The sequence below is a fragment of the Lynx canadensis genome, chromosome A3 (assembly GCF_007474595.2).
Source record: "Lynx canadensis isolate LIC74 chromosome A3, mLynCan4.pri.v2, whole genome shotgun sequence".
Classification (NCBI taxonomy): Eukaryota; Metazoa; Chordata; class Mammalia; order Carnivora; family Felidae; genus Lynx; species Lynx canadensis.
This window is the reverse complement of record NC_044305.1, coordinates 63,067,469-63,087,610: the sequence shown is the minus strand read 5'-3', so window position 1 is coordinate 63,087,610 and position 20,142 is coordinate 63,067,469. Positions and strand designations below refer to the sequence as shown.

At 38.7% G+C, this 20,142-nt stretch overlaps 1 protein-coding gene across 3 annotated transcripts in view; it reads right to left on the bottom strand.

Moving 5' to 3' along the window:
* Positions 1–2,008: 2,008 nt before the first annotated feature.
* The window catches only part of DYNC2LI1 (dynein cytoplasmic 2 light intermediate chain 1), a 39,484-nt gene continuing 21,350 nt past the window's right edge, over positions 2,009–20,142 (bottom strand). Inside the window, exons 6-13 of one of the 3 annotated variants that reach the window (XM_030310508.1) lie at positions 16,913–17,099; positions 15,687–15,755; positions 15,004–15,081; positions 10,470–10,546; positions 9,796–9,866; positions 6,574–6,671; positions 6,133–6,225; positions 2,009–2,381 (exon numbers count right to left, since the gene is read on the bottom strand). In XM_030310508.1, coding sequence (XP_030166368.1) covers positions 2,319–2,381; positions 6,133–6,225; positions 6,574–6,671; positions 9,796–9,866; positions 10,470–10,546; positions 15,004–15,081; positions 15,687–15,755; positions 16,913–17,099 — 736 coding nt within the window. In that variant the 3' untranslated portion in view covers positions 2,009–2,318. Of the gene's footprint in view, positions 2,382–6,132; positions 6,226–6,573; positions 6,724–9,795; positions 9,867–10,469; positions 10,547–15,003; positions 15,082–15,686; positions 15,756–16,912; positions 17,100–20,142 lie in introns of those variants that run through there. The other 2 variants (XM_030310506.1, XM_030310507.1) reach the window with 2 other exon arrangements.

The window sequence follows — 20,142 nt, the reverse complement described above, 5'->3', positions numbered from 1 at the left end:
CTTGTAAAGAATGATAAATTATAGCATTTGAAATGTCTTACATTATAGTAGAAAAGATCATTTCATTAAGGAGACCATAGTACAATTCTGTTTCTTAGAATAGTATTTAAGGATCTGGAGACATTGGCAAATTACCAGAATAGTATTGTCAATTTTTGTAAAAGGTCTTTGACACTGATGATTATGGTGTAATAGTTACATAATGCCTTACAGATTATATATGTCACATCAGTTATAGATAATTCTGGAGATGATAATCTACTAAAGTAGTTCAAAGAGAGTCCCACAGGAACCTCTTTTGAAATCTCTGATTTCAACTTACTAAAGATATGGGTGTGCACTGTAAGTGGAAACATTTCTACTATTCATATGCAGATGAATTTCATTCTAGCTCAGAAACATTTGGAAAATTGACATAGCATGTGACTTCAAGCTATTAAATGTTAGTGATACCACCTTAGAAGAACACAATGAATTTCAACATGCGACAGTCTGTGTCTTAAGTCAAAAATGGACAGTGATGTGTAAGACAATCAAATTATATAATAGAAATTTCTGTTATTGTGGAATAGGCTGTTTCTTCCCACCAAGTCAGTGATGTTTCTGAGATTATAATGTTCACTATTAAAGGGAGCTCTTTCTCCACAGTACTCAGTCAGGGTGCCTGTCTGCTCCTAAGACTGAGGTTCTTCAGAAACATGCTAAAAATCCTGTTGTTAAGAGGGCTGGACCCACATACATTGCAACTAGTTGATGAAGTCTTACTTCACTGCAGTGATCAGGTATTTTGCTATCCACTCAGATACCGCTCATCAATTTTGGTGTTCTTGGGGTTAGTGTGCTTATTTGAAGCTGGGTATGGTATATTAGAGCAAACATATTTTATAATGGAAGGGGAAGAACACAGACTCAGTGACTTTCCTGGTTAATGACAGTTATTCTGCTTACTCCAAATTGAACTTGGCTAGCAGACACACAAATTCATAGGCTTGAGAAACTTCGTAAAGGCTCTTTCACCTTGGAAATGATCTGTTATTACCAGTTCATGAAGCTTTGGCCTGCTTACTAATAACATATCTCCTTAAATTTACCTGTTCTTCAAAAAGTTATATTCATAATAACTGTCAGAATCATTGGAGGTGCTGATTAAAAATGCAGATTACTGTACTCCATTCCAGACCCACTGATTCAGGAACTCTGGGTGTGGGGAGTCAGGAATGTGCATTTTATTTATTAAGTTCATTTACTTATTTTGAGAGAGTGAGTGGGAGGAGGGGCAGAGAGAGAATCCCAAGCAGGGTTCACACTGTCAGCGCAGAGCCCGATATGGGGCTTAGTCTCACAGGATCATGACCTGAGCCGAGATCAAGAGCCAGACACTTAACAGACTGAGCCACCCAGGAGCTCCAGGAATGTGCATTTTAAATAGGTACTTCAGAGGGTTCTGGGTGGCTCAGTCAGTTGAGACTTTTGATTTGGGATTGGTTCGTGATCCCAGGATTGTGGGATTAAGACCCACGTCAGGCTCCATGTGGAGCTTGCTTGGGGTTCTCTCTTTCTCTGCTGCCCGCCCCCCCCTTTGTGGTCTCTCTCTCTCTCCCCCCTAATAGTTTACTTCAGGTGCTTCTTGTGCCTGTGTTTCAGAATTAAATGATAGCACCTGTGCATGTGACCCTGATTCTGGTTTCCTATCAGACATACCTGAGAACATCAAGAAGGAATGTGTCTAATATAAATGCTTAAACTCGGGGCGCCTGGGTGGCGCAGTCGGTTGAGCGTCCGACTTCAGCCAGGTCACGATCTCGCGGTCCATGAGTTCGAGCCCCGCGTCAGGCTCTACGCTGATGGCTCGGAGCCTGGAGCCTGTTTCCGATTCTGTGTCTCCCTCTCTCTCTGCCCCTCCCCCGTTCATGCTCTGTCTCTCTCTGTCCCAAAAATAAATAAACATTGAAAAAAAAAAAAAATTTAAATGCTTAAACTCACACTCGTAACTGTTACTAAAGGCTCTCGCTTTCACAGTCCTCAAACCATATAAGCAGAAACCTATAAATGCTGAACTGAGTACATACTAGATAAACACATTAGAGGCAGGCGGAAGATTCTTTTTATTTAAAAAAAAATACTGCCTGTAATTACACAACTTTTCCCCCTTTTTATAGACTTAAAAGTATCCAGGGAGTTGCACTAATACAAGAAATTCCACTTTTCCTTTAACAAATTAGACAGACATCTTAACTTTCTTATTACCGTAATAGCTAATTAATAAACTTACTTGTATTTGGGAAAGAATAAATAAATACACTATAGTTGAATTATGTTCAAGAATCAAGCTCAATTTGTTTCCAAGACTTGGAGGAACTTCTTTTGTATTGTTCCAGTTCCTAAAACAAAAATATGTATTACTTGAAGAGAAAAACTTTAAAAATTAAACTAGGTGCCTTAATGCTGCCTTAGCATCTTTTAGATATGACAGTATATCCTTTGTGGTATTATCATTTTCAAAATTTCTGGACAATTCTGTAAATTCTTATAATTAGGATTTTCTAGAAATGTAGTCTTCAGTGTTTCTGCGTAGCCTAAGCAACACTTTAGAGATCCACTTCTTAAAGACGAAATTACATACTATATATACATATAAATTGTCTTTCAACTATTAAATGCATTTGTCATACTTTAAGTATTTAAAAGTGATCTTATTTTTTGTTTCCTATTTGTCAAAACTGTTGAAGTCAGCAAAATATCTGTATTTAAAATGTATATATCCTTTGACCCAGTGCTTGTACCTTTCAAAATGTGTCTCACAGAATAATAGAGAAGAGTGCAAGAACATAAACAGAAGGATATTCACTGCACTGTGTATACTGGTGCACACATGAAGGCAACTTTCCCAGTAAGGGAAGACCTCAGTGCTCATTCGCACATGGCTTCATGGGCATCCGGCAAAAGTAACAGCAATCCTATGTATCACACGAAGAAAGCAGATCGGTGGAGAGAGGATAGGATACTTCCACTTTCTATGTTATATACTTCTATGTCTTTTGAGGGTTTTTTTCCCCACCAACAAGTATATGTTACTTTGACAATTCATAAAATCCAGTATGGGTGGATACCCTGCATGAGATGATTGATATGCAAAGGGATCATCCCTAAGGGGATTGCCTCCTGGCCTCTTACTTGTTCCTTGTCTCAACTGTACAAAGATTATTTCAGATGAGCGAAAAGTGGTTTACTCTGCAAGATAAGGCAACCACTGCCCTTTGGCTAACATAATTGAAGTTCACAGTTCCTATGAAAAGAAAATTCCATTCTCATTTTCAGAAAAACTGCAGATTGTCTCTTTCATACCTATACTCAAGTTGTTTCAATTTAAATGTTAAAACTTTTAAAACCGAAGACTTAGTGTTTAGATCACAACTCCAAAGTAGTCTTTACAGCTTGGTTTTGTTTTTTTTTTTTAAAGGAAATTAATTCAGTTCATCAGTTATCAAAGAGTTCAAAGATGTTTAACTCCCAAGGAATAAACAGTAATCAGTTATCTTGTTTTTAACTGCAAGCACTGAATTATTTTTACCAATGGTAAGGGTGAGGACATTGTTTAAAATTCTTTGCTAGAGATACCTCCCTTCTGCAGACAGCAAACTGAGAGAAGAATTGGGCTGGTCACACAGGTCATGTCAGGGAAAATAAAGAATGACTGGTGTGATACACAACTCACCATATCCACAAGACCTTCAGTACTGCTGTCATAGGAATTCAAAATAATATGATGATGCTTTAAAGGAAGAACAAGTAAGATTTTCCTTACACTGCAATTCTTCACGGCTACTTTAGAAAGCCATTTTAAAAGTGAACACAAAACTAAGAAAGGTTTTCAATTTGTCTCAAGAACCTCTAAAGTTTTAAGGGCGCCTGGGTGGCTCAGTCGGTTGAGTGTCCAACTTTAGCTCAGGTTATGATCTCACAGTTATTGGGTTTGAGTCCCATGTTCAGGGTCTGTGCTGACAGCTTAGAGCCTGGAGCCTGCTTCAGATTCTGTGTGTCTCTCTCTCTCTGACCCTCCCCTGCTCATGCTCTGTCTCTGTCTCAGAAATAAACATTAAAAAAATTTAAAAAATGTGGTATATACACAACATTACTCAGCCAAAGACAGAATGAAATCTTGCCATTTGCAACAACATGGATGGAGCTAGAGAGTGTAATGCTAAGTGAAACAAGTCAGAGAAAGATAAATACCGTATGATTTCACTCATATGTGGAATTTAAGAAATGAACAAAGGAAAAAAACTGGGGCTGTAGTTAAGCGTCAGACTCTTGATTTCAGCATAGGTCATGAGCTCACGGTGAGACTAAACCCTGAATGGGGCATTCTAGTGACAGTGCAGAATCTGCTTTAGATTCTTTCTCTCCCTCTCTCTCTGTCCCTCTCCCCACTCACACTTACTCTCTCAGGATAAGCTTAAAAAGAGCAAGAAAACAGCAACGTGAAGAAAGAGCTGAGGACAACTGGCTAGATTTTCACCTAACACAGATGAATTCTTTCATAGGCTGTGTTAATAGTGAAGAATGCTAGGTATTGTGGGGTTGCTTTCCAGCTCCACTCCAAATTCCTTCGGTTTTAGGTCAGGGAAGATGGATCTGAATGTGAAGAGTCATGATGCTGAGAAACATCCCAGCCCTTTTATAATACCTGTGCATATAAATGTAATAAAAGAGATCAAACTATGTGACATAAACATAACAACAGCAGTTAAGTCATTGACTCCTAGATACTAATTCACGATGACTTCCAACTAATCTTTAGTCAATTGCACACATAATAAAGGTTACATGAGGTCATCTGTTTCTACATCATGCCTCTCACTTTGCTACAGCAATGAAACCCTCTATTCATGACACAGTTTTCAAAAGTCTTGTGGGTGGACTATGTTTAAATAAAATGCTTTGCTTTCTTATTCTAGGGCCCCTGAAGGTGAAAGGCTAGTGCTGAGAAAATCACTCTGGTCACTGCTCCAGTGGATGGTTGTGTTCAGGTTACACAGCAGTGTGACTGTCCCGAGTGACACAGCACTACAAATCCCACCTGAGAGGTTGTTAGGGCATCCCATTTATAGTGCCTACTTGTGTAAGGCTGGATTCTGCACAGTGTCCCACTTTATCAAACTAGAAGGAAATCTAAGAAAATCTAAGTATTGGGTCATGATGAATTTACCAGCTTTTGCATTCTTACATGACTTGTGTATCACAAATGGTACTAGTTAGGCATATATGGAACTCCATCTCTCTTTTTTTAATGTTTGAGAGAGAGAGAACGAGCAGGAGAGGGGCAGAGAGAGGAGGAGACACAGAATCTGAAGCAGGCTCCAGGCTCTGAGCTGTCAGCACAGAGCCGAACGTGGGGCTCAAACTCACAAACCAGGAGATCATGACCTGAGCCAAAGTCAGACGCTTAACCAACTGAGCCACCCAGGTGCCCCATTCAGTGTCCATTTTTAATCACTTTCCTGGGAGATCCTATGTTTATGTGGTTTCAGACTGGATAGTTCTGAGTTTTTCTGGTACAAGAAAAGTTTTAAGTATGTAATGTTTTAACAAAAAACAAAACCTTTTAAACAATCCCACAAACAAAAGCATATTATGAAACTGTCTCCCCAACAGCAAGGTAAGAATCACTACCCCTCTTCAACATAAAGTAAACGGGAGAATCCAAAAACAGTATGTGAACATTACGTCATGTCTCGGTGCTGGAGTGGCAGGTGGCTTAAATTCCTTCTTTGTGCACATCAGAATTTTATTGTTTTATAGAGTGAAGATGTGCTATTTCAATTTTACTTTTTTAATGTTTATTTTTGGAGAGAGACAGAGTGTGAGCAGGGTTGGGGCAAGAGAGAGAGACACATTTCAAAGCAGGCTCCAGGCTCTGAGATGTCAGTACAGAGCCCAATGTGAGGCTCGAACTCATGAACTGTGAGATCATGATTTGAGCCAAAGTCAGACGCTTAACCAACTTAGCCACCCAGGCGCCCCTCAATAATTTTAAAAGTAAAAAACATTAAATGAGAAAAATCTATGTAATTCCAGATGTATTTTGTGATAAAACTCAAGATGCAATAAAATAAGTGTTTAGGATAATACCTGATCCTTCTGCATTCTCATTTCGTCAACTTCTCTTTCAGCATACTGAGGGTCTCTTGCGGGGTCCTTGGTATCTTTTAGTGTGTTGATACTCTGAAATTACAATTCGAGTCATTTCATGCCCAGACCCCCAGTGACTACTGCCTGCCTCAGCCAGCCATTGGGGCCCATTCAAATTCTACCAGGCCCTCTCCCACCCTCTCCTTCTAGCCACTATCTCTCCCTCTCAGGAAGCCTGCAAGCTGCATTTGAAAGTGGAGTGGGAGCTATGTCTTGCCCACCTTTTAAGTCCCAGTGCCTTGTGTACAATAGACTTTTGGCACATACTTGATTTTTGAGCATGTGAATAGAAAGCAAAGTAATCATAATAAACTCAGGAACACTTTCCAATAACTGAGTAGTGCAAAAAAGTCTTGCTTTAAAAGAACTAGAAATCTGTACCTTTGGTGGAAAGACCCTTTCATACACTTTTTTCCACAATTCCATTGGTGAATGGGCATGAAGCTTTCCAATGTCATTATCAGGAACAGGAGGAGATCCTAGAATTGGAAGTTGTACTCCAAATGACTGCACTGATTAAAACTTGACAAACTATCAATAAAACAGATGACACTTAGAAAAGCATAAATCCTAGATCAGTCATTTCCCTTCTCCCTAACATAGCCGCTATTAAAATTTACCCCAACACAGTATAGCAAGACCACTTGCCCCAGATTCTAGCACCAGAGGAAGAGGAGACAAGAGTAATGAGTCCACTGTGATTCTCTTTCCCCACACGTACACTGGTGTCCAGCAAAAATACCGAGTTTGGTATTCTCATGTGTTTGTGAATTTGTATGTAAACAGACTGTCTTGCATGCTACTCATTAGAATGCAAATTGGGACAACTAATTCGGGGAAGTAATTTGGCACTACTACCTCCTATGTAAATACAGAAAAAAGTCGTATGTTATTACCCAGAAACCCGTTTTTGGTGTTTAACCCAGAAACACCTGCACACTCATATTAACAGTTTCACACTGCACCATCGTTAGTGTTAGTGAAAAATTGGCCACAACCAAACTGTCCATCAGTAAAGGCATAGTAAACTAAATTATGCACAGCCATGCTCTGTAACTGTGTCCAGCAGTCAGAATGCCAAACAGACCTAGCTGTGGCACTATTGTGGAAAAACCACTAACACACATTGAGTAGAAAAGGAAACTTTAAAAATAATAGCTAGAGAATGATATAATTATGTTCAAACAAATAGTTTTTTCTACAACATTCACACATATAGAAAGTGGTCTGGAAGTACACATATCAAACTTGATTCTTATGTACTGTTTTAACATTTTATAATGAGCATGCCTTTATGTATTGATTATATAATTCAATTTGAAAAATTGCTGCCACTTCTTGGCAGTTGTCTATAATCTTGAGATTTCTAATTCTTTCTCTTCTACCATCTACATTGTTGATCTTTCAGTACCTCTTTACCACTTTGGTAGGAAAGACACTAATGCGATCCACCAATCTAATTCAGCTTTCCTAAGTTTCTGTTTGTCCTCATTTGTGTGTGTGTGTGTGTAGTAAGTTCTATACAATTTTATCACCTTTGTAGGTAAACATCCAGTACCTCAGTTAAGATACTTACTGTATAGTGCCATTGTTTCAGGATCCTATGTGTTGGCCTTTTATAACCACACCACTCTCTTCCCAATCTCTTCTACCTCCCCACCTACAGTCCTGTCCCTAACCTCTGATCACCATTAATCTTTCCTCCATTTCTAACATTTTTTTCATTACAAAAATTTTAAATAAATAGAATCCTATTGTGTAGAACCTTTCCTGATTGGCTTTTTTCCCATTCAGTATACACTTGGATTAATCCAAATTATTGTGTGTATCAACAGTTTGTTCCTCCTTTTTGCTGAGTAGTATTTTATTGTATGGATATACCATACCATAGTACAGAGTTTTGTTTCTAGTTTTGTGCTATTACAAATGAAGCCACCGTGAATATCTGTGTACAGATTTTAATATGAACATAAGTTTTAATTTCTCTTAAATGCCCAATAATGCAATTTCTAGGTCATATGGTAGGTGCATGTTTAGTTTTATAAGAAACTGTCAAACTGTTTTCAAGAGTGAAAACTACCATCTGACATTCCCACCAGCAATGTGAGTATCCAGTTTCTCTGTATCCTTGCCAGCATTTGGCATTGTCACTATTTTTTGTGAGCTATTCTGATTAGCAAATTGTGGTTTCAATTTGATTTCCCTAATGATTAAAGATATTAAACATCTTTTCATATGCTTGTTTGCCATTTCTATATCCTCTTTGGTGAGATGCCCGCTCATATCTTTTGCCTATTTTTTAGTTGGATTCTGTTTTTACCATTAAGTTATATATTCTAGATACTAGTCCTTTGTCAAATATGCAGTTGAAAATATTTTCTCCCAGAATGTGGCATGTCTTTTTATTCTTTTCAAGTGGGATTTTAAGAGCAAAAATTTTTAATTTTGATGAGGTCTAAGCTCCATGATTTATTTTACATCCAAGTTAGTTAGCATGTAATGCAGTAATGATTTCAATAGAATCCAGTGATTCATCCCCTACATATAACACCTAAGTGCTCATCCCAACAAATGTCCTTAATGCCCTTTGCCCATTTAGCCCCCCCCCCCCAAACCCCTCCAGCAACCCTGTTTGGTCTCTATATTTGAGAATCTCTTCTGTTTTGCACCCTCCCTGTTTTTTAAATTCAGTCATTCTCGTTCCTTGTCCGACCTCCAGCTATTTACAGGGGCATTACCTGGCAGTACATACCCTGATTCTCACTGCTAATGAAATTAAGTCTTTGTGATCACTCATTAACCACCTCTATTCTTTTCATTCCAATTCAATCTATAATCTCATTACAAAGATCTACATTTGAAGTCCAGTCAACTTTAGTAAGAGTAATAGGTGATGGGAAATAAAAAAGAAAACTCCTATCTACTAGAGTGTTAAAACCAAACTTCTAGCTACAGAGTAGAAGTTTGCTAGGGCCCAAACCTCCACAATGAAAATAGCTTCTGTGGGAAGATAAGGAGCTTGATTATATAAACTCTTAACAATTCTTTTCGCAAAAAACAAAACAAAACAAAAAACCAAAAAAAATTCTTTTCATGAGCCTAACATATCCATACGTTTAGGAAATACATCCCATTATTTTTGAAGCAAGCTATTTTCATAATGAAGAATTAAAGCATACATAATTAGTACAACTGTTCTTTTTTGGTTTATTCCAACACTTGAATCTCATATTTTTCATCACTGCCCCTAATCTGTAGCTTTGAATTTCCTGACCACTCTATGTTTCTGGTTTTCTTCTACACCCAACAAGCTAAAATTTAAAAGTACCTGGAAATCAGCGAGGGAAAGGAAATACATGCCAATTTTTTAGTGAACTAGAAATCCAAAACCAGTCTCTTAGGTGCAACATTCCTTCCATCCCAAATATGTCAATGTGATGCATGTTGCATCAATACCGTGTATACAAATAAACGCATAAGAAATAACAGCAATGATAATGAAATCAGAAATGGTGGTGTGTTGGAGATGAAGTGAACGTAGGGTAGGATAAAAATCAATAAGCAATTAAAAAAAGATTGAACAATCTTAATAAGTTCACCAACCTATTTGACTTAAAGAATCCAATCCTGCTGTGATAAACAGTGGTTTATTTTGATCCACACATATTGATTTGCTACATGGATAAGAAGAAAAAAGTCTAATTTAGTTTAGCAATCGAATATCCTGCCATGCTCTACTGTAAATACAAGAGCCAGGTTTTATGTCTAGCTACTGGTGAGAGAGCACACTGCTCCTAAATGAATGAGTGAATATCAATTTAAATTATTTCAAATATTAAAGTCTGGCATTAATAAAGGCTTTATAGGGGGGAAAAAGTGACAGACGCAAATTACCTTAAATGACAACCAAGAAAAGGAGCAAGTTTAAGAAAAATGTACATACTAAAATTATCAATTCAATTTCTATAATCAATGTAAGAAAATGATAATACAGGGAAAGCTACTAAGATTACAGAAATAAAGTAAAAGAAATCAGGGAAACAAGGGTAGTAGTATGATTATTTTATCCTAATCTTTAGGCATTACATAACATTTTAGTTATAATATTTGAGAAATATTTAACATAGGAAACGAGAAATAATATGAAATTATTTCTCTAAGAAGAGCCACCTGGAGGCCCTTTCCTATCAAGAAACAAAGCCTGACATGAGCAATAATCAGAGGAGATTATTACTGGCAAAAAATAAAAAGATATAAAAAATCTATTTTAACAGTACCTTCTGTCAATGCCAAATGCTAACTGGTTGATAACTCCACGTATTTTTAGTAATAGAGCTTCTGATTTACTGGTAAACTAAAAAAAATCAGGAGAACAAATTATATGCTCTGCTTTCAGATCACAGAAACAGGTAAAATAAATATGGCTTTGAACACGTGCAAATTGCAGACAGAATTACTATTTATTTGCCCAACACACACTTGTTTGAGTAGACAAAAAACCTGAATAAAGGAAAATAAAGAAGTCTCAATAAATTTTAACTCGCTCTTCACATTTTATGAGTGCATGATACGGAAGGGAGTGGTGTTTCTGCACTGGTCATTTCGGCTGCTCCCACATATGGCTCATAACTATTGCCCAAATGCAATCTGGTTGGTAGAAAATAGAAGGTTTACATCATAAATAACTTTTCCATCCAAGGACATAGTACTGTCTTCCAAAAGGCCAACTTGGAGGCTACAGACTAATTCAACAATACTGATAGTCATTAAAATGATCATTTAACTTTTCAGAATTGCCTTTGAGCCTGCAAAACAAGTTCCTGAAGATTCTCAGTGGTGGTATATAACTAGAATGACCATAACCAGAACACTTCAGAGAATGAAAGGGGGTGGGTACTATTAATAATTAAGTTGAGGGCGCCTGGTCGGTGGCTTGGTCGGTTAAGCGTCCGACTTCGGCTCAGGTCATGATCTCACGGTCCGTGAGTTCAAGCCCCGCATCGGGCTCTGTGCTGACAGCTCAGAGCCTGGAGCCTGTTTCAGATTCTGTGTCTCCCTCTCTCTCTGCCCTTCCCCTGTTCATGCTCTGTCTCTGTCTCAAAAATAAATAAACGTTAAAAAAAATAGTAATAATTAAGTTGAGACATCAGGTGAAAATCAGGATATGTGGTTGGTTACCCTACAAATCTTTTAAGACTAGATTTGTTTTTTGGAAATACCAAAAGTTACTCAGCCAAATAAGAATAGTTAACATGTATGAAAGTGGGAGAAACAACCATGAACCAAAATGACATGGAATTTTATAAGGCAAAGAAATCAGTTTTCAGGATAAGATTCATTCTGGATTAAGAACAGACTCTCTCCGGGCACCTGGGTGGCTCAGTCGATTAAGTGTCCGACTTGAGCTCAGGTCATGATCTCACAGTTCGTGGGTTCAAGCCCTGCGTTAGGCTCTGTGCTGACAGCTGGGAGCCGGGAGCCTGCTTCAGATTCTGTGTCTCCCTCTCTCTCTGCCCCTCCCCCACTCATGCGCTCTCTCGCGCGCGCGCGCACGCTCTCTCTCTCTCTCAAAAATAAAATAACAGAATAATAAAAAAAAGAACAGGCTCCCAGGCAAATTATTTATTCATGTGAATATATAAAATTTAATACATTGACTTTTCAAAGTTGAAATAATTTTAATACTTCCTTTGAAAGAAGGTTTAAAAGTATAAAAACTAACTGAATTTTTAAAACACAACTTCATGATGATCATGATGATGATGATGAATATGTGTGGAAAGGAAAATACCTCATCACAAACGTATTTCATAGAACTAACTGTAGGGCTGGGAGGACATGAGAAGTTTTCTGACTCAACTTCCCTATCTGCTGCATCAATTGCCTTGAAACATCCTCCTCAAATAGCTGTAGAGCCTCTGCTTGTATCAACTCAATAGGAACTCATCACCTCCCAAAGCGGTTCATTCCATTTTCAGATAATGGTAGGATTAGAGAGTTCTTTCTTATTTTGATCTAAACTCTATTGATTCCTTGTTCTTGACTCTAAGAGAGCAAAGAATATACCTATTCCCTCTTCCATGGGACAGTCCTTTGAATATTTAAAAAGCATTATCACATTCTAGATGATTTGATACTCCTCCTCATATATCACATTTTTAAATCTCCAACCATCCTGGCAGCTCTCCACTGAATCTGGTCCTACCTCTCAATGTTTTTCTATTTTTATTTTTAATAACTTTATTAGATTGCTCATAATAGTGAATCCATTTTCTTGACTGAATTTTAAAGGATCTGGCAATCTTGTGAAGCAACCCCAAACTGTCCTCCTTGAAGTGAAACTGAAAGACGGGGCTTTGAAACTTTGGCTACTGTCTTCTTGGTCTGGGAAGCTAGACAAGCTGTATGGTTCTCTTGATGGTCTAGAAGTGCTCCTCTAACCCAACCTCTCATCCCTCAGGCTTACTGAAAGCTGAGATGAAGCCTTTCTCAAATCCGTTCCCTAGAAAACCCTGATGATTTAGGGCCATCTAAGCCTGCTGGGTCCTGGCTTGGTCTGACTTCATCTAAATTTGTACCCTTAAGACCAGACTGGGCCCTGACTGATTATCAATGATCATTAAAATGATCATTTAACTTTTCAGAATTGCCTTTGAGCCTGCAAAACAAGTTCCTGAAGATTCTCAGTGGTGGTATATAACTAGAATGACCATAACCAGAACACTTCAGAGAATGAAAGGGGGTGGGTACTATTAATAATTAAGTTGAGGGGCGCCTGGTCGGTGGCTTGGTCGGTTAAGCGTCCGACTTCGGCTCAGGTCATGATCTCACGGCTCATGAGTTAGGGCCCTGCGTCAGGCTCTACGCTGGTGGCTGGGAGCCTGGAGCCTGCTTCGGATGCTCTCAAAGAAAGAGATTTCCCTCAGCTAACTAACCAGATCTGTGGGGCTTTATCTTGTGGTAAAAATAAGAAACTACAAGATCCATCGTCTTTGCTTCTGTATCTTGGATGAATCATTCATTTTTAAACTCCCCTATCTTTTTGAAATAGTAAAAATAAGTATTTCTAGGGCGCCTGGTTGGCTCAGTTAGTAGAGCATGCGACTCTTGATCTTGGGGTTGTGAGTTTGAGCCCCACATTGGGTGTAGAGATTACTTTAAAAAAAATTAGGCAGGGCGGAGGGGCGGGGCTAGGTGCCTCAGCTGATTAAGCGTCTGACTCTTGGTTTTGGCTTGGGTCATGATCTCATAGTTTCGTGAGTTTGAGCTCTATGTTGGGCTCTGCCCTAGCAGCACAGAGCCTGCTTGGGATTCTCTCTCTCCCTGTCTGCCCCTCCCCCGCTTGTGCTGTCTGTCTGTCTCTCTCTAATAAATAAAAACTTAAAAAAAAAATTAGGGGTACCTGGATGGCTCAGTCGATTAAGTGTCTCTTGATTTCAGCTCAAGTCATAGTCTCACGGTTTGTGGGATCAAGACCCACATCGGGGTCAGCGCTGACCACATGGAGCCTGTTTGAGATTCTCTCTCCCTCTCTGCCCCTCCCACACTCACACATGCATGCTCTCTCAAAATAAATACATAAACTTTTTAAAAAAACTCTAAAAAAGAGTATTTCCAAAGTACTCTGTCAATTTAATATGTAAGCAGATACAGTATAAACATAAAAGGTACTGAGTTTCAAGAAAATACACAATGCAATTTATTTGGAGTATTCTGAAAAGTATAAAATGTTACCTTTAGTCATAATATACTACCCATGAGGGCTAGGGGCTAGCCCATGTTGTCTCCCGCTTCCCCTGAGCACTTTCATTTAGGGGGAAAAAGAAACCATTCAAATGGGAAGATACTATTTCTTTTAAATAAAAGTGCTTTTATATCTTACTGCATTAAAGGATATCCTTTATCCTTTGGTCCTGCTGTGGAATGTAATGATAACAGTTATAATAAGCAACACTTATTAAGGAACACTTTGTTTCAGGCACTGTGGTGAGCATGTCACGTTACTTTCTTTTATCCTCACAACAACCCTATGAAGAAGGCACTATTTTTGTCTATTTTACCCTGTTGGAGACTGAGGCTTAAGTGAGATTATGTGACCAGTCTGAGATCACACATCTAGAAAGTGGTTGCCCTCAGATTCAAACCCAGGCAGCAAGACTCCCGAGTTCATGTTTTTAACTTCTACAACAAAGAGCGGTGCTTTTTTTTTTTTTAAGTTTAAAAAAGAATATTTTGTTAAGGGGTTTTTCCCCCCTTTTCTCTTAAGAAAATACAGATTCTCAGGGCACCTGGGTGGCTCAGTTGGTTAAGCGTCCAACTTTGGCTCAGGTCATGATCTCGCAGTCCCTGAGTTTGAGCCCCGCATCGGGCTCTGTGATGACAGCTCAGAGCCTGGAACCTGTTTCAGATTCTGTGTTTCCCTCTCTCTGCCCCTCCCCTGTTCATGCTCTGTTTCTCTCTGTCTCAAAAATAAATAAAATTTAAAAAGAATTTAAAAAAAAAAAGAAAATACAGACTTTCATTCTTAAGGGGAAACTAAAAATGAATAATAGCCAGTTTATCTCTTTAAGATGGACTGGGGCTTATGGGCATAAGCAACTGCTCCAAAGACATGGAAGGCCATCTAGCAAAGGGTGTTCTAGAAATACATTATCAAACACTGTAACAAGAGGGTTTGGGGGCAATGGGAAAGGAAAGGAGGAGATTATGTGCATTAGTAAAAGCATTAGTATTTATAACTGTGCATCAAGTTGCTAACCTTTCTAAATTTGGTGCTGTCTACTCAAGCCAAAGGGTAGGAAAGGTACAAACCATTAATGATGCTCCATAATAATGTGCAACAAATCGAAGTGTCTTGCATATAACCTTTCTCTTCTCAGAGTCAAAATCCTGAAGAAATACATTATTAAAAAGAAAAAAGTTGAGAGAATTAAATATCTGTAGCAGGAAGGTACAAATTATTAAGTGTGGAAATAGATGATTTTTTTTTGTTGGAACGTACTCTGAGGAGTAGGATTCCATTACCTTGATATTTGTTTCTATAGAGAGTTGAACAATAGCTGCGGCCTTCCAGAACTATAGCTGTCAGATCTTTCCTTGTTTAAACATGTAGCTCAACAGAACTGAGATATGAGCACACATTTTATAGTGTGGAATACCCTAGGGATTCTCTGACAAGCAAAGATAAGAAGAAACCAATTTTCTGCTTTCTTCAATTTAAAAGTTGGGGAGGAAGTCCTTTCCCTCAGTGACTGGGTGAAAGATTCAGTTTCTTGAGCTCCCTTATCCCCATTCTACTGCTTCATCCCCAGTCCACTGTATTGTTATTGTTCTTTACATATTTTCACTTTCCCAACTATATCCTCTTTTCCAGATCTTTAAGATGTGTGACTCCTTGACCTCTCCCTTCCAGAGTCATTGTTCTCATTTCACTATTATTTTTGCTCCTGTCCCAAGCATAAACAACCACCTTAACTAGAAGTGGAAAAGCTTACCTGAAAAATATCATATTTACTTCCAATTATGACCAGAGGTATTAGAAATGGGTCGACTAATTCACGATCCTGTTAACAAACATATTTCATTGATTGATTGTAATTAACTGTTTAATACTATGTATTCAGCAAATTCTATTTACTTCCAAAAATACACCTTTTTAGTCTCTTCGTAGATGTTGACTTTGTTTGCTTGACATGTTCTAATATTTAACTTCCACTAGGTTATATTTCTCAAGTGTAAAACTAGAAATGGCAGTTCCCTAAGTTACCATCATGTTCTGTCCATTCTCTTAAATAACATGCCATCTTCCCGTTTTTGTTTCTTACTACTTGGTATTATCTTTTGTTGCTATAGCATTTACACTGCATAGATGTGAACCATAAGCTGTTACTTTTGTCCTGATATTCGTGATGTAAAACACACTCATATAAACCCTGGACAATGCCAAATACTGCTGTGGGTTTTCCAGAAGATGATATTCATGACTGTATTTAAAGGACCTGTGTTACCATCATTGCAACTTTGTAATTTTATTAGTTGTCAGAGGATCAAAGGACACGGAATATGGGACAGATACCAAATGAATGTAAAACAGAGGGTGGCGAGAAAGGCTGTTAAAACTCTACTCCTTGCTTAAATGTGTAGCTTCATCTAGTTTTGCCAGGTGAGTTTTTGTACAGTCTGTTTTTTTATCTTCATTTTAAATTTTTTTTTTCAACGTTTATTCATTTTTGGGACAGAGAGAGACAGAGCATGAACGGGGGAGGGGCAGAGAGAGAGGGAGACACAGAATCGGAAACAGGCTCCAGGCTCTGAGCCATCAGCCCAGAGCCCGACGCGGGGCTCGAACTCACGGACCGCGAGATCGTGACCTGGCTGAAGTCGGACGCCTAACCGACTGCGCCACCCAGGCGCCCCTATCTTCATTTTATAGAGATTATAAAATCAATATCAAACTACTACTTCACCCTATTTCTTTTGATTGGTATAATATGCCGTAACAGTCACAGTGGATGTCTACCAAGAAGGCATAAGACATCCTTCTCCTGGTTTTGCTCTCACTGAGGTTTTATCAAATTGCTATCATTTTCCAGTGAACAAGTTCATCTACATCAAATGAATTTCCAATCACGCATAAAAATCTCAGCAAGTTGTTTGTGATGTTGTCTTTAGCTAATGTATTGGGCTAAGGATTCCAGGAATAATCCCAACAGCAACTCACCGGATGGTCCTTCTGCATATTACTCCATATCCTCTGTCTCATCTCAGAGGCTGCTTTGGAATTTGTCTTCCCCAGTTTCATTATCATTTTATCGACATGGCTTTTCATGGCTTGCAACAGATTTTCCATGGTGGGCCAAAGGTCATTAGGTTTTGAAAGATCCAGAACAAGAACAATAGAAAATGTCCTAAAAAACAAAAACATCTCTTAAAGAAGACTCACAATAATTACTGTTTTGAAACCCTATTATACTGAAATTTATTATTTAAGAACACTACAGCTTATGGAAAAAATAAAACAGCAATTTTCTAAGAAAACACACACACCCTCCAAAGTCATAGCCTTATTTTTTCTTTAAATGTTTTTATTTTTGAGAGGAAGTGTGAGCGGGGGAGGGACAGAGAGAGAGGGACAGAGAGAGGGGGACAGAGGATCTGAAGTGGGCTCTGCGCTGACGGCAGTGAGCCTGATGCGTGGCTCAGACTCATGAACAGTAAGATCATGACCTGAGCTGAAATGGGACACTCAACTGATTGAGCCACCCAGGCACCTCCAAAGTTACAGCCTAATTTATTCCAGTGCTTTTCTCTAGTGGTATTTAAATGTTACAACCACCAGTGGCACTGAAGGTTTCATTTGTACTGATAATAATCCAGTTCAAAGAAAGTGCAAGCAGTTGGGTTCAACAGTGTCATGTTTAGATCTGATTTCACTGTATGCACCAGAGAAGGGAAGCAAAAATAGTAAGAGCAGCAGCAACAACACACCATTAGGTGAAGAACACATTTACTGATGGACTCAGCCAGCGGACTACATCATTTATGCCATCTTCACAACAACCCTTCCTGGAAGATGCTATGATGTCCATTTTATGGATTAGAAAGCTGAGACACAGGTTCATATGACTAGTAAATTGTAGAGCTGGAGATCCAAAGCCAAACGTTTCTGCCATACTGTGGTGCCTCTCTGAAAGCACACCCCTGACCACCACACACACCACTGCCACTGCCACGTGATTGTGTACCTGTGTTCATGTGAGTCCAACGTAAATCTAAACTCAGCAACAAACCGGTTTAAAAATGGGCAAAGGACTCAAATAGACATTTCTCCAAAGAAGATGTACAGATGGCCATCAACGTATGAAAAGATGCCCAACATCCCTAATCATTACAGAAATGCAAATCAAAACCGCAATGAGATGCTACCGCATACCCATTAGGATAGCTATGGTAAACCAAACCCAAAACAAAACAGTAACAAGTGTCGGTAAGGATATAGAGAAATTGGAGGCACCCAGGTTGTTCAGTCGGTTAAGCCTTTGATTCGGATCTCATGGTTTGTGGGTTTGAGCCCCACATCAGACTCTGTACTGACAGTGCAGAGCCTGCGTGGGGTTTCCTCCCTCCCTCTCTCTCTGCCCCTCCCATACTCATGGGTGTCTCTCAAAAAAAATAAATATTTTTAAAAAGGATATAGAGAAATTGAAACCCTTGTGCATTGCTGGTGGGAATGTAAAATGTAAAATTCCTACATTTGTTAAACAGTATGCCGGTTCCTCAAAAAATTAAACATAGAATTACCATATGATTCAGTAATCCCACTTCCAGGCGTATTTGAAATCAGGGACTCAAGCAGACATTTGTACACCAGTGCTCCTAGCAGCACTGTTCACAACAGTCAAAAGGTGGAAACGACCCAAATATCCATCCGTGGATGAATGCATCAACATAATGTGTTATACACACACAAAAGAAGATCAGTGGAACATCCTTACAAAGGAAAGAAATTCTAACGCAGCCTACAACATGGGTGAACCTGGAAGACATTATGCAAAGTGAAATAAGCCAGGCTCAAAGGACAAGTATTACATGATTTCACTTACAGGAGGTACCTAGAGTAGCCAGATTCATAGAGACAGAAAGTATAAAGATGACTGCCAAGGGCTGGGGAAGGGGAAAGTAGAGAGTTATTAATTCATGGGGACAGAGTTTCAGTTCAGGAAGATGGAAAAGTTCTGGAGATGGATGGTGGTGATGGTTGCACATCAATGCGAATATACATAGTGTCAATAAACTGCACACTTAAAAATGGCTAAAAAAGGGGCGCCTGGGTGGCGCAGTCGGTTAAGCGTCCGACTTCAGCCAGGTCACGATCTCGCGGTCCGGGAGTTCGAGCCCCGCGTCAGGCTCTGGGCTGATGGCTCAGAGCCTGGAGCCTGTTTCCGATTCTGTGTCTCCCTCTCTCTCTGCCCCTCCCCTGTTCATGCTCTGTCTCTCTCTGTCCCAAAAATAAATAAACGTTGAAAAAAAAATGGCTAAAATGATAAATGTTACGATATTTTATCAAAATAAAAAATAGATCTAGGACTATTTCAGAAAGTGGTCATAATAAGCATGGAGAGCCATAACCATGGGCTACTGTATCCTCGATCAACAGGACAAACATCCTGCTAGTATATGTAGCAAGGAATTATAATACATGTTAGTTATTTTATAATATTGTCAGTTATTTTGCTCAGTTTGAGCAAACCAGCTATTTTGTGTAATTGAAGCGAAACAGTACTTTACTATATAGGTGTCACTTCAGAAAATAGTCTTTTAGACAGTAATTATCAGGATTTTCTATAAAATTAGTGTGCCATTAAACTGTCCAGCCAATCATATCTACATCATTTCAATAAACTCATAATAGCTTTGCTTGACTATAACAAATAATATATATTTCTTAATAGTAAAGAAATCAATTTTATTTCAGAGGTTTGGTATGGTTAAATGCTTTTAAAAAACGACTGTGGTTTCACTTTTTCTTATTGTGGTAAGATGTATATAACATAAAATTTATCATTTTTCCAAATGAAAAATAAAAAATTTAAGTGAAAACAAGACAGAATTCTTGACTTTTTTCCAAGATTAAAATTTGTTTCCATTGCACCGGAAACACTTGTGTTACCTTTACCTTCATAGCAGATGACAGCTAACTTTTTTTTATATGAGTGTAGTTGACACAGGATGTCACACTAGTTTCAGGTGTACAACTTAGTAACTGACAAGTGTCTCCATGATGCTGTGCTCACCACAAGTGTAGCTGCTATCTGTCCCATTACATCGCCATCGCAATATCGTTCACTGTGTTTCTTACGCTGTGCCTTTTATTCCTGTGACTTACTCATTCCATAACTGGAAGCCAGCATCTCGCACCCTTTACCCGTTGTGCCCAGCCCCTACCCACTT